Below are 13,943 nucleotides of genomic sequence, written 5' to 3'. Positions count from 1 at the left end.
ACCTCCCTTTCCTCATGTGTTCAATACTTTTTCCCTGTGTCATTTCACATTACTACACATAACTTATTTATGGACATCTATGGTTTGATTTCTTTGCATGCGTGGATTGCATGGGTTGTTGCTGACATTTGGTGAATATTTCATTACAATAGCCCCATTACAAATGTATTTACTGAGAAAAATGTTGATGTGTTCACTTATTTTACCATCTATACACACACACACACATATATATATATCTATATATATATAAAATGCTGTTTCTATTTGCCATATGAATAAAGAGAACCTGCTATTTTACTACAAGTCTGGTGGGTCCACCTAATTTTTTGATTATGCACATTGAGCCGCTGTGCTCATTGAGGTTGTCAACCCAGCAGAAGTGGATATTACAACAACACATACACATTTTACACTTTAATGGACTAGGTGAAAACAAACAAACAAATAATAAAAAAAAACCCACACTTTCAGATCATGTAACATTTATGCAACAATTAAAAAGCAAGGGGCCTGATTCAGAATAGTACGGTACTGCACAGCTGCAAGGAAGCGGCTGTGCGATACTGTACAACTAATATGCAGCAGTAGCGTCTGGTGTAAATAGACGCCTCCTCACCTTATCGCAGATCCAAGTGCTAAGTTCTAAGACGCAGCATCAGAGCCCAGTGCTCGTCCCCAAATGTCAGCAATCAGGCTGCGGCTTAGGGAAACTGCGAGCAATCTCGCAGAGGAGACCTGCACAGTACAGTTCCTGCGCATGTCTCTCAATCAGTGCTGAACGCATACCATTGGGTTTACGTTCAACACTGAATTAGGCCCTAGGACAATAAAAACTACAAATGGAAAATCTTTTCAGTAAATTGAAACTAAAGTTTGGGAATACAGACAGGCCCAGCGACAGGTAGGTAGATGTGAGACACTGCGGGCCGATATAAAACAGTCCGACTGTAGGAATATTTATTACCATGCCAGCGCAGCAATTAGAACAAACTTTGCCAACCCCCTAGGTACCAACATAGTGTAGCAGTGGGTGGGTACCATCAGACTAGATGCAATGATGGTGAAATGACATCCGCCGTTTCTCCTCTGAATGCTACCTATGAGCAAGCAGCTAGCAGTATCAGATTTGCGGACATCAGCTTGGCATCAAGCTGATGTTAGCACTCTTAATATATTCAGCCAACGAGTAAAACTGATGATTGAGGTGTAATGAGAGAGGGGACCCGGAGGACAGAGGAGGGGACACTGAGGACAGTGACAGAGGATATGAGAGGGGGACATTGAAGACAGGAAGAGGTACTGAGAGAGGACATGAAGTGGACATGAAGCGCAGTGATGTGAGGGGATACGAAGCACAGGGAGTGGTAAAGAGAATGGGCACACTGAGGACAGGGAGTGGTTAATGAGAGAGGGGAGGGTGTAATTTCAGTTTCTGACCTACAGTGTTACAGCATCTTATATTTAGTGGTACAGTATAAATATCTACCGATGGAGGGATGGGTGCCCAAAAACGTGTGTGCATCAGGCCAAAGATGTAGCTAGACCTTCTTCCTGGACACTATTTCTGACGATCCTAGGAATCTGAAGGTCCAGCAGGATCTGGAGCCACCAGATAAGCTTTGGTTGGTATGTACACTATAAACAGGTTTTATTTTGATTTACAGGATTACAGAACTTTTTTTAATGATGCTACACTAAATGCTCTATCTGTGGTGTTTTCTTTGACTATGGAGACATGTGTTTTATGCCTGGAACCGAAGCCAGTTTTGTGACTGTTGGACCTGCACCCTGAGGCGATTAACTTTTTAAAGAACACAAGTATTTTCTTTAATTCATTAGTAACATTATTGATATACTACATGCCAATCATTAAAAATTTACACACAGTAATGCTTTCTTTGGACAATACTACTGCAAATGTCTGAAAAAAGAACATTAGTATTGTAAGTGTGATAAAAAGATTATACTTCTGTTAAAAAAAAATATAATAGGAAAAAAAAAAAAAAAAGAAAGAAAAGTGACGACTCAATACTGATTGGGAACATTACGTTTCACCTACATCTCCACAATTATCAGTTATTTATATTTATATTATCAGATATTTATATAGCTCACACATTATGCATTTAAATAAAAGCACATCGGTGGAAGTGTTAAGAACGCGATTAAGGAAAATTGAAACAACATAACATGGCAAAGATATTTTTACCATCCAAGCAAGTCAGTGAAAGGATTTATTAAAAGGTAAATGTAATTATAGCAACCTGTAGTGCTGGCATCACACTGTAGCAGTACCACAATTTACATAAAATCACTGATCTTACATACCTGCAGCTGCCATGTGCTCACTTGTACGGATGGGTTGGAAGCCAACAAATGGAATTTGCATGGATAATATTAAACCCAGAATGTAAAAAGTGCTGTATGCTTCAGGGGGAGAGATGGGGAAAAGGAAAAAAATAAAATAAACAAACAATTTAAGAATAAGTTATCCTAAACTAAGTACAGTAACAAACATTTTTCTTTATTTCAATGAGCAATCACATCTGTTTAGGATTTCTGTCTGGTTTTAAATTAAAGGAAAACAGGGGGGGTGCTGGGCTGCACATCCTAACTTAAATATAATAAGACGTGCTATCATGCTGAGACCTGTAGTTCTAATGCAGAGAAAAGGTGAAAAATGCAGACGCACACACTAAGCACCAAGAATACTGATTAAAAAAACAAAACAAACAACCGCCCTACATGTACCCTATTATAAAAGGTACATGTAGGGCCAAAGATGTTTGCCCACCTACCCAGTCACTGTGAACCTCAGTATTAGGGATGCTACGAATCCACCTGATGACACATTATATAAATGTATCTAGGACTAAAGGCCCCCCCATACATCAGAGATTGATTGCAGCAATCGTGCAATTTGCAATCGATTGTGGCAATTCTGCATTCGATTGAAAAAGAGAAAGATTTTTACACACAATCGATTGCAAATTGCACGATTGTTGCAATCAATCTCTGATGTATGGGGCTTTTACCTTTAATAGTGACCATTACATGTGTGTACTGTAATGCACAGGACCCATACTAATTAAGATCACCTGGGGCAGGTAGGAGGAGTACTAGCCTAGGAGAAAGTGTCTCACCCTTTAAGTGTACACACATACATAAAAAAAAAAAATGTGGTACTGGGCTGCACATCCTAATTTATACATAATAAGAGATGCTATCATGCTGATACCTGTTTTTCTAATGCAGAAACATTCGGTTTTAAAATTACACACAGCAATTGTGACAAAGCTGGCTGCAAACACTAGACACAATATACAACATGTTCATTCCAAACCCCATGTGCACAATACACACCAAACAATCTGTACAGCAAACACTCGCCCTCATTTCTATCCTCATTGTAAAGCAATGAGATAGATTACCTGGCTTTCACCAGCTTAGGAAGCTCTGGATTGGTTAACGCCATTTTCCACAACAGTCACCCTGCAATACCATGGTACCCCAATGTTTTCACTATCTCTGTGTGCCTTCAGGCTTGCCTCCATTTTCCCTTCGTGCATCATGGAACTACCCATTTACATGCAGACCTGTTCTCACACAATCACAATCACAAGTGAATATTCAGAGTGCTCCTTTACATGAGTGGAGTCCTGGGATGGGGGCAATGTACCAATGCCTTGAGTGCGGAAAATGAAGATGCACTTCCTGTCTTCTCACAGCTTGCTGGGCATCAGTTCCTGCCAAAAATGAGTGGCTAGGAACCAAAATAAAAAATAGCGAAGAGAATTACGTTTTTTTTCTCTCCATGGATATTAAACCCAAAATGTAAAAAGAGCTACATGCTTTACAGGGAGAGGGGGGAAATAGAAACAGGGAAAAAAAAACAATGGATGAGGTGGTGTGGCCATATTGTAGATAACTGCCCTACTTAAGGCCCCCATACACGATAAGATTTTACACACGATATCGATCAGAACGATCAATCGTGCGTGTTTTGGCATGCTAAACCACAGATGCGCGTCCTCGCCGTCGTACATCGGCATCGTAGATCTTATAGAAAAACCATAAGATCTGCGGTCCGTCATGCTGTTAATAGGTAAACAAAGCATCTTGTAAGATGCATCGTTTACCATTCACAGCAGCATGCGATGCATCGGGCTGAATTTGAAAACGGACCGAGGTGTCTTATGCTTTCAAATCGCCCTGTGTATGGCCCGCATTAGAGAGGCGACTGACAAACAGAAACAAGCGTCTGTCTGCCAGTCTGTTTAGCCAGCCAATAGGAGAGAAGCACTGTCAGCCCAGTATGAACGTGCTGAAGCTGGTGGGAGAAACAGAGAGACTATACAGAAGTGTTACTGGATATGCTGGGGAAGACTGAAGACAGATGCTGAGTGAGTTCTGTGAATGAGTCTTACCAGCAGTCAGGACAATAGAGGGACAATACCAGTCTTCCAGAGTGATAGTGCACACACTGCAGTCACCAGTCTCAAAGCTAGGTGCAATAGCAACAGACCAAGTTTCTACACTCGCAAAGTTACAAGATTAGTCTAGGTAATGCTGTGTAGACAGTCAGGAGTAAAAGTCCCATCTGCAATCTCTGAATAATAGCCTGCCAGGGATCCTGCACAAGCGGCAGTTTGCATTCAGGAGGAAAGAGACCACATAAGAGGCAAAAGAAATCCAAAGTGTATTCAGTAAGAGATATCACATACCAGTCTATGGGAACATAAAAAAGCAAGACACAAGCACATCAGCATAAAGTGTCCATACCCCCCACAAGGAAGCAGGGAGAGTCCAATAATATTTAATTTGCCTGCTGATTGCACTGTTGCCATTGTTCCAGGAGTCTGCTTCTGATACAGGTGTTGCTCCCTTTATGCTGCTATATAGTGAGGACAGTCCAGGTCTTTGAGGCATGTTCTGAATATCCTTCCAGTATTCAGAGTCAGTGTCAGCTGCATGTTTTAGAATAACCAGACAACATTGTATACACCACAACCTGATAGATTTGTTTGTGTGACAGTCTGTTTGGGACAGAGGTACTGGCTTTCTTTGCCGTACACTGCTGGGACAAAGATGCAATCACCTAACCCAAACATACATTGGGTAGTGGTTTTAAAAGAACTACTCTTTTTACTAAATCTCTCCCCATCTGTAGAAAAACAGTGAATAGTAATTGAACATACTGCTTGGTGTTACAGGGGAATCTGTACGATTTACCAGCAGACGGGTTCCCGGCGGTCAGAAGACCTACAGCGGCATCCCGATTGTGAACATACCGACAGGGGCCGGTAAGTAGCCCAACTCTCCCAAAGGGTGCCTATCCCTAACCCCCCCCCCCTCCCCGGTGGTGCCTATCCCTAACCTCCTCCCCCCCAGCCCGAGGTGGTGCCTATCCTTAACCTCCCCCATGGTGGCGCCTGTGCCTATCCCTAGTCCCCTCAACCCCCCCCCCCGCCAGTGGTGCCATCCCTAACCTGCCCCCCGCCGGTGGTGCCGATCTCTAACCCCCCCAGTGGTGCCTATCCCTAACCTCCACCTTGTGGTGCCTATCCCTAACCTCTTCCCCCCCACCACCACCCCCTGGTGGTGCCTATCCCATACCCCTCCCCCGGTGGTGCCGATTCCTAACCTACCCCCTCCCCCCCATGTGGTGCCTATCCCTAACCTCCTCCATGGTGGTGCCTGTGCCTATCCATAATCCCCCCAACCCCCCCTGCCGGTGGCGCCTATCCCTAACCTGTACCCCTGCTGGTGGTGCCGATCCCTAACCCTCCCAGTGGGGCCTATCCCTAACCTCCACCCTGTGGTGCCTATCCCTAACCTCTCTCTCCTCCCCCCCACTGGTGCCTATCCCTAAACCCCCTTCCCGTACCCTAAACCCAATCCTCTCCAGGCGATACCTAACCCTAACCTCCACCGGTGGTGCCCAACTCTAACCCCCCCCCTCCCTGGAGCCTAACCCACCTAGGCAGGTCCCTAAACCTAATCCCCATACTTGCCTTCGGGAGGATCCAGGGGCAGGAGATCGATCTTTTGATCTCTCCCCCGCAGCACCCGGCTGGCTCTGGAAGCTGACACTGTGTGCATGCGCAGTGTCAGCTTCCCCCAGAGAAGTCTAACGTCTGTGAAAGACTTCCCCAATTTGCAGGAGATATAACTCGCAGGGACAGCAGTTTCCCTTTGTACATAGCCGGGATATTTTCAAAATGAAAATATCCCCTGCAAGATGGATACATAATAATCACAGCAGCACTGTGACTATTAGTACATACACCCCCTAATTGTGAAACACAAGGCAAGGAAAACATGGCACGCTGTTCTTTGTAGCTGCTGTAGACATTTTATTGCTGTGGATTTTTGTGTTCAGTGAGGAGACTTCTGCTTTTCAACTCATAATTTTGTTTACTCTGTTACTGCTACTGTTAATTGAAGAAGTTTGTTTTCACAGTAGTAAAGTCCTCACGCAGACCTATTACTAAATAGTAAATTGGGTTAAATTATTTCCCCTAAAGTAGATTTTACATAATAATTGTTAGGCTGCCATCCTGTGGAAACAGTGGCAAAATACAGTATTTGTCATTGGAAAAGGCTTGCATGAAGATAAATGTAATAGGATGTATTTCGTTGCTTGTGTTTAGGTAGAGAAACAGAGACCTATACGGTTTATTATGATTTCAGGATATTAGAAGACTGGGTGAAAGCTAAATACTCATCTCTGTGTATACAATGTGACAAATTAACTAGCACAAATCCAAAAGGTTACATACGAGGAACAGACCTACACACGCATAATACTGTACTGTATTTTTACATAGGAGGTATAGCTTAGAAGCATTAATAAAATAAAATGTGCAGGCCAATGCAGGCAGGAATAATAGATGGAATACAACACAATCATGCATCTGATACTCAAGTCTCACCAAATGACAGGACAAATCAGATGACATTTTTGTCAGACTAGGACCAAATTGCAGGTTTGGTATGAAAGCCATTCACAAAATGTCATCAATACTTGCTACTTTCAAGCTGGCATGTGACCCTGAATACACAGATGTGCACGTTTTTGTTTTATATTCCAGGTGAATTGCTATTATATGCAAGCTTCAGAGCAACAAGAATATATGACGTATGGGAACGCAGAACCTAGGCTTCATGCCACTTTGTAAATTTAGCCTTTCATCTTCTTTACAATTGCCATATAATTTCTCTTTTGTTTTCATTTCGTTTTGGGCGATAAAAAAAATGAAATAAGAAATTAAATGAACCTTGTCCTTCAAGTAATTAAAAGATTAAAAATGTATTTTTTGTTTTCTAAACATAATTAGATGAGATGTAATCCTTCTTATTATATTAAGTATATAAAAAGAAAAATAATAATGGAGTTCAAAGAAATGCTTTACAACCCTGGTTCTTAATTACAAAACGTAATTGGTTACACTCATTTTGCTTTCTCTGTAGCTTAGCGGAACCTTATCAAAGACTAACACTTGCATATAATGGTTTCTGTTCAGCAGGGAAACTGCAGGGAAATGGGGGTCAGTGCAGTAAGGCCTTTCATTGGTGGAGATTAGATTTGCTTTTTATATCAGGCATGCTCACAGGACGGGAAAAACCACGCTCTACAATGTGACAATAATGGTCAAAATACTTCATGAGTTTAATTTTTTTCTTCATCTTTTACACAGATTACTATTAGGGAGGGAACAATGATAAGACTCCGCTCTAACAGCATAGCGATATTGTCTAGACATTTATGCACTAAGAAATTGGGGAATTGATGAAATAAAAAAAAATTAAAAAAGTTAAACACCCAAAAATGTGGCAAAAACAAAACCAAGAAAAATCTAAAATAAACATTAATTGCTAGAGGCGCAAAATCACTTCACAGAAGGGGTTTGAACATATAGATCAACAGTCCCTGAATAGGATAACACCGCATGTTCTCATAGTAAACATCTCAAGCTACCAAGTAATCAATTTGAATTTATCGTAAATACAAAAGCAAAAAATTTTTTTTTAAAAAAGCCATAGGCATTACCAAGCTTCAGCATTTTAGATTTTGCAGAAGTAAAGAAGAACAGTTTGCACACCACCAATTTCCCATGGTATTCACCACCAACAGTTTCACATGAAAATGATCATCTCTTTCCGACAGCTATTTCATATCCTCTCTCAGATCCCATATTTAATCTGAGTCTGACAACAGCAATCAGCAAGATCTGACCACATGTATACACCACAACTACTTTTCAAGCAAACGGCCTTATCATTTCAACAGTAACTTTATTCCAGAGAAGTTACTAGAACACTCCATGAACTTAATGCTCTGACAACAAGCTGTTAAACGACAACACAATTTCATTATTAACAAATAAACTGGGCATTAAAATGGCTGAGTCACAGTCGCATGTAAAACAGCGTACTGAAAATAGCCGTGGATTTCCTCCTGTAACCAAAGACAGCCCCTATACACCCGGTTGTGCGAGTAGCAGTCATCACATTCAGCACGTATCTACCAACCCATCTGTCAAAGTCCTATCCTTGCTGCAAGAGACCTGTGTGAAAGCACTGGCTCTTTGTATAAGCATACCTCTAAATAGGCCACAATTCCATCTACATGCCCAGTAGAGATGCGGCTGATATCCGTGCTATTCTGTATAGCTACTAGATGCATATTGTATCTCGGACAGCCTTGACCACATGCATAATGCAAAAAAAGTGGTTAGATTTTGATTTGAAGTGTTAGAAGAATCAAAAAGATTAATGATATATACTGAAAAATCCAGTCTGATAGAAGCAAGGTTAATTTGTGTGAGTACTATAAAGCAAATGGTGATATTTCTGTTGGAAAGTGACAGATTTGTGTCTTTGAAGGTTTCTAGACATGGGACTCTCAAAATATGTGAAGTAACGAGACTGCAAAGCTAAACGCTGACGCCCCATATGAAGTATGTTCGATTTTAGATGATTAGTTATGTGCGGATCATAGTGAGCGTGCTGGAATATTAGGAATCAGAAGCTGCGTATCTAGTACAGTGTTAGTTATGTAGGCATTTGAAAGTCAATAAGCTAGTCATTTATGTAGCAGGAACTGTGCTGATTATTTGTAAATATATACACTTGTTAGGCACTTACATATACCTTGTATAATAGGGACACCATGCACCAAAAAAAAAAAAAAGGCAGAAAAAAATGCGGTCACAAAAAAGAAGAAGGACAACCATGCATGACCCTGGGGTCCACATGGTACAGATGGAGGGAGGGAGGCACCCTGTACATCTGCAGACCTTGGGGACCATAATGTGCACTTGTAGATGAAAAGCAAAGCACAGACTTTAGTATGCAGAGAACACAGAAGTGTGGATGATGTAGATGCGTATATTAAATGTGGAATGGGAGATTTGGCAGCTCAGAAAGTACAGTGTGGGGAGAGCAGAGTGTGTATCTATGAATGAGCAACAGGTGACAAGAGGATGGGTTGAGAATAATAAGAAGCAACAACAACAAAAATTAGATATGAAAGACCACAGGGTGAGTTCTAGGAATACAGAGAGAAGACTGGGGAATACAGGATTAATAATGTGGGTACAATGCAGTTTCAGAATGACTCCAAACAGTATCTACTCCATCAGCACTTGCAGGGAAAGAAAGAGCACTATTTGCAGACCAATGATTTCTGGAAGCAGTGGGAAAAAGGGATGTGTGCTATAAATATATATTACCAAAAGTACTATGTTATGACTGCACCTTAATAGAATTACAGTGGACACCCTTATTTAAATTAAGGAGTTGACATTAAATTATATCATTGACGTGTAACACGCAAAACTCATGGCATTAAACTAGAATGATGGGAATTAATCTATGTTAACTTAATAACAAGATAAGAATGTATAGACAAGCTAACTGATGTAAAATACCTATTCACTGGACACAAAACATCATGTAAAAGCAATCTACAATACGAGGACATACTATTTGACATCATAAATTAGGCGTATTTATCAAATGCACTGAGAAATGAATGAGATGCTCTATACTTGTGGATGGGAAGGGACTTACCTATGTAGACTCTCTTGCTGTAACGCTGCATCAATAGCAACACAAACACATGAAGTGGAATAAGATTGATGATAAACACATAGCCACCCCAGGCCGACACCTAGAAGATAGAGAAAAAGCATAAATAGCAAACAAAATTTGGTTCTCTTAATGTTCTGCAACAAACTCGCCCTAGCCCAGAGCAAATCATGGAAAGTGTAGTTTAACAACTGATGAATGCAAAAACTTTTCATAAAAACCAATACAAAAACCATTTAGGAACCTTCTTATTAATGGGTTTATGCAAAGTTTTTCTTGTAAATAAGTGTTAAAGATAAGCTCTATGGAAAGAAGTCATTTAGAAATATGAACCATTAATATCATAGCTACCTAGAGACAAACTAGACGAAATCATGGGTTTATATCAAACCACAAAAAGTAAGAGGTACACATACTAGTAAATATACTAAAAGTTAAACAATAACAAAAATAAACTGTAGATACTGTACACAAATATTATAACTGGAGTTCTATGAGTTAATGTAACACAATTAGGTACAATGTAAGGTATATAACGAATATGAAAATTCTATGATACCTGTGACAGTACATAACGGTGTTATTACAATTCCATGTAATAGGTACATGTACTGCTGTGTCTGAAAGAATGGTGAGATCAGAGACTGCAGATATGGGCAATATGAACATAAAATTGGTTTATGATTAGCAGTCTGATCTGGATAAACATGCACTAATTTATAAACCACTCATGGCTGGACGTACTTACCATGTAAAAATAAGACAAACAGCAGCATATTGCCCAAAAGACAGAACCTGTTTTTACAGATTTCACCTGAAATTACAGAGATTGTAAAATGAGAAGAGCAAATGGACAGTAACAATGTAAAAACAAAAGGGCTTCAACTACGGTGCATGTAAATGTGCGTTAACCACACTGGGAATGCAGAAGGATTGCACTTTTGTCACTCAACATTAATTGGACGGGCAAAATCATTGATACTGTGGGAATAACCGTATTCATTTGATCGCAATGTAATTTAGTTCCATAAGATAAAGGTGTAGTTTATTTGCAGTGTAAGCAAGCTCTTAGAGCACCTGTCCAGCAGAACATGTAAGTGGTGATCCCCAAAAGGTTTATTGTAAAACATGAATTTAAACAAAAACAAACAAAAATGGAGGACCCAAACCTCATGCCCTGGCTACTCGTATACAATGACCTGACCTCTTTCAGTAAGCTAATATCCGAGCCCTTCATCATCTTCCCCTTATCAAGATGAACAATAGTTCAACCTAATACATCGGAACAGTGGCTCAACCACGAATCACACTATTTTACTTCCAGTTGGAAAATTAATACGTAGCAAAAATAAAAATATTACTGACTGTATTAAACAAGAAACTGGAGATAATATATGACGACAGTTGAATTAAAATAAGGATAAAATAAAAACCTTGGAAAAGATAATTCACTAAAGGTGATTCCCAGGAAAGACTACACGACATAGCTATACGTGGAGCAGGTAGGTAAAGAATAGCTTCTAAACCCCCAAGTCCCGGAAACATCAATACAATTTAGCCACCAAAACGTGGAATACACAAAGAAACATTATCCATTTAATAGACACTACAGTAGGTCATCAGCAAACACAGTTTTCTGCACATTGAATCACTCACTTGGTACCAATACCTATGTCTATTGAACAATCGCCAGCGAGCATAATATTAAAACAACTATGTGGGGCATATTCAATTGGGGGCGAGGATAGCAAACATCCTGCACCCACGGGACTTTGCCTCCAAGTGCAGGATTTTTGCTATTCAATTAGGTGCAGGTTTTTGAGCATCTCCAGAGCACGACTCATTTTTCCTAAAATCCATAATTTTAGGAAAAATGGTGGGGAAATGCTCTGGGACCCCAGCGGCACCCGTCCTAATGACTAATTAAGCAATTGGCAGTTTCCAATTAGCTTAGTCAGTAATACCATGCTTACTACCATTATCCAATAAGAGAAATGATCTGCAATTGCAGTTTACAACAGGAGTTGTCAGAAGAACTTAAATCACATTGCTAAATGATCACCTATAATACATATACCAGAGGAGTACTTTGCGCATTAATACAAAGGGGGAGTGGGGTGTCACAGCAAAATCAGGACTTTCCAGCAATTTTTTTTTTTTTGGGCAATTCAATCATCCCCATTTTTACTGCACGAAAAAGACATAGGATCCGGGATAAGTTTCCAGGTTCCATGTTTTTCTGGATTGCGGCTGCTAAAAAAAATAAAAGTCACTTATCTGGAAGTTCGTTTCGCCTGCCTCCGGGCAGGTGAAAAAAATCCACAAAAGTGCCAGCTATCAGGGACAATTGAATAAACCTGGGAGGATCAATTAGCCCCCCCCAAAGACTTATATTTACAGGTGTATTTCAATTCAGTATCTAAAGCTGGGTACACACTATACCAGTGGTTCCAAAACTCCATTCAAGGAACCCCCTTAGGGTCTTCATAATTTTTTTCAAAGCACCCATAAGCCAAAATAATTACAGAGCAGTCTTTTCTTTTTTAAATAGTTGGGTCAAAATAATGTAATAAGTATTTAAGTACTACACTTACCCATTGCCCCCATCGCCTCTCTCCCATTGCTCCCTCCATGGCTCTATTTGCCCCTCTCCATGCCCCCCCTTACTTAGTTGTAATCAGCAGCATTGCTCCTCAGATCAGACACTTCCTGTCTGATCTCCACAACACACTCCATTGTAGGACCCCAATCAGCAACAGGCAGCCTCAGGACTCACTGCCTGTTGCCGAGCCACGCTGCCCGTGATTAGGTCACACTTCCTTCACCCAGGCCCAGCCAGTCCTTCTACGCCCCTGCCCCACACTCCTAGCCACGCTGCTAACCCATTTCCCGCCTGTACAAAAAAAAAAATAAATAAATTACAAAAACACACTGGCTGGCCTCTTTAGGCCCCCGGCAGCCGCAGGACCCTAGTGACAGTTTGGGAACCACTGCAATATACAATGTATCGTATGATATATTGAACAGACGCAGATCAGCATGATATAGATCGTGTAAGTGTGTATGCCCAAAACGAAGTTTATTGAATCATCCCATCTGTTACATGCAGCATGACTAGTTACATCATAACGCGATCTGCTGGATCATGCAGTGTGTACGGCATATACGATGTATCGTTACATCGGTCGTCGCATTGCACCATGATGTGTACCCAGCTTTATTGTTATTTCTGTATTTCCTGCATTACCAGCAACAATGTTGTGTATCAATGTTTGTGCGGAATGAGTACGACAGGGATAAATTATTGGATTTCTCACACAAGCATGGCTTTTGTTTTTACAAAACTGAAATACTATTACCATTATGAAATTAAATACAGACTTTGACGCAATAGCATTGGCTTCATGAGCAGGACACTAACTAAACACCTATACGTCACATGCTGAGCAATTTCAGTAAAAACATTTTAAGCGTTTTCAATCTTAATTTAAAATATTCATAAACCGGAAGAAAAAAAGTTGATCAGATTCAAATATGCTAAAACAATTTAGATAACATTAAAGATCATTCTGCAAGACGCAGATGGTTGATAGTTATAGAGCCATTGTCCTTCAATCTGTTCAGCCTTAGAATGTGCGACAATTAAAGTCTTCAGTGATAAATTTTACACAGTGCTCAAAACAGCGTGAATGTTATCAGTCATTCTAAAATAGAAAAAAAAAAAAAAAAAAACCTGACTGACTGGCTGGCGTTTTCTCCCTCTGCTTGTAAACCTTCCATCAAAGAGACAGTCATCCCAAACTATGGTCAGTCTACTCCTCCAATGATTTTCATTGCTCTATAAT

At 40.4% G+C, this 13,943-nt stretch overlaps 1 protein-coding gene across 1 annotated transcript in view; it reads right to left on the bottom strand.

Moving 5' to 3' along the window:
- STT3B (STT3 oligosaccharyltransferase complex catalytic subunit B) overlaps positions 1-13,943 on the bottom strand; it is a 120,340-nt gene that overhangs the window by 27,519 nt on the left and 78,878 nt on the right. Inside the window, exons 4-6 of the mRNA XM_088462765.1 lie at positions 10,847-10,912; positions 10,081-10,180; positions 2,332-2,430 (exon numbers count right to left, since the gene is read on the bottom strand). Coding sequence (XP_088318891.1) covers positions 2,332-2,430; positions 10,081-10,180; positions 10,847-10,912 — 265 coding nt within the window. The remainder of the gene's footprint in view (positions 1-2,331; positions 2,431-10,080; positions 10,181-10,846; positions 10,913-13,943) is intronic.

The sequence above is a fragment of the Taudactylus pleione genome, unplaced genomic scaffold, assembly GCF_031769625.1.
Source record: "Taudactylus pleione unplaced genomic scaffold, aTauple2 ptg000053l, whole genome shotgun sequence".
Classification (NCBI taxonomy): Eukaryota; Metazoa; Chordata; class Amphibia; order Anura; family Myobatrachidae; genus Taudactylus; species Taudactylus pleione.
Note: the sequence above shows the minus strand (reverse complement) of the source record. Positions and strands in the feature narration are given on the sequence as shown.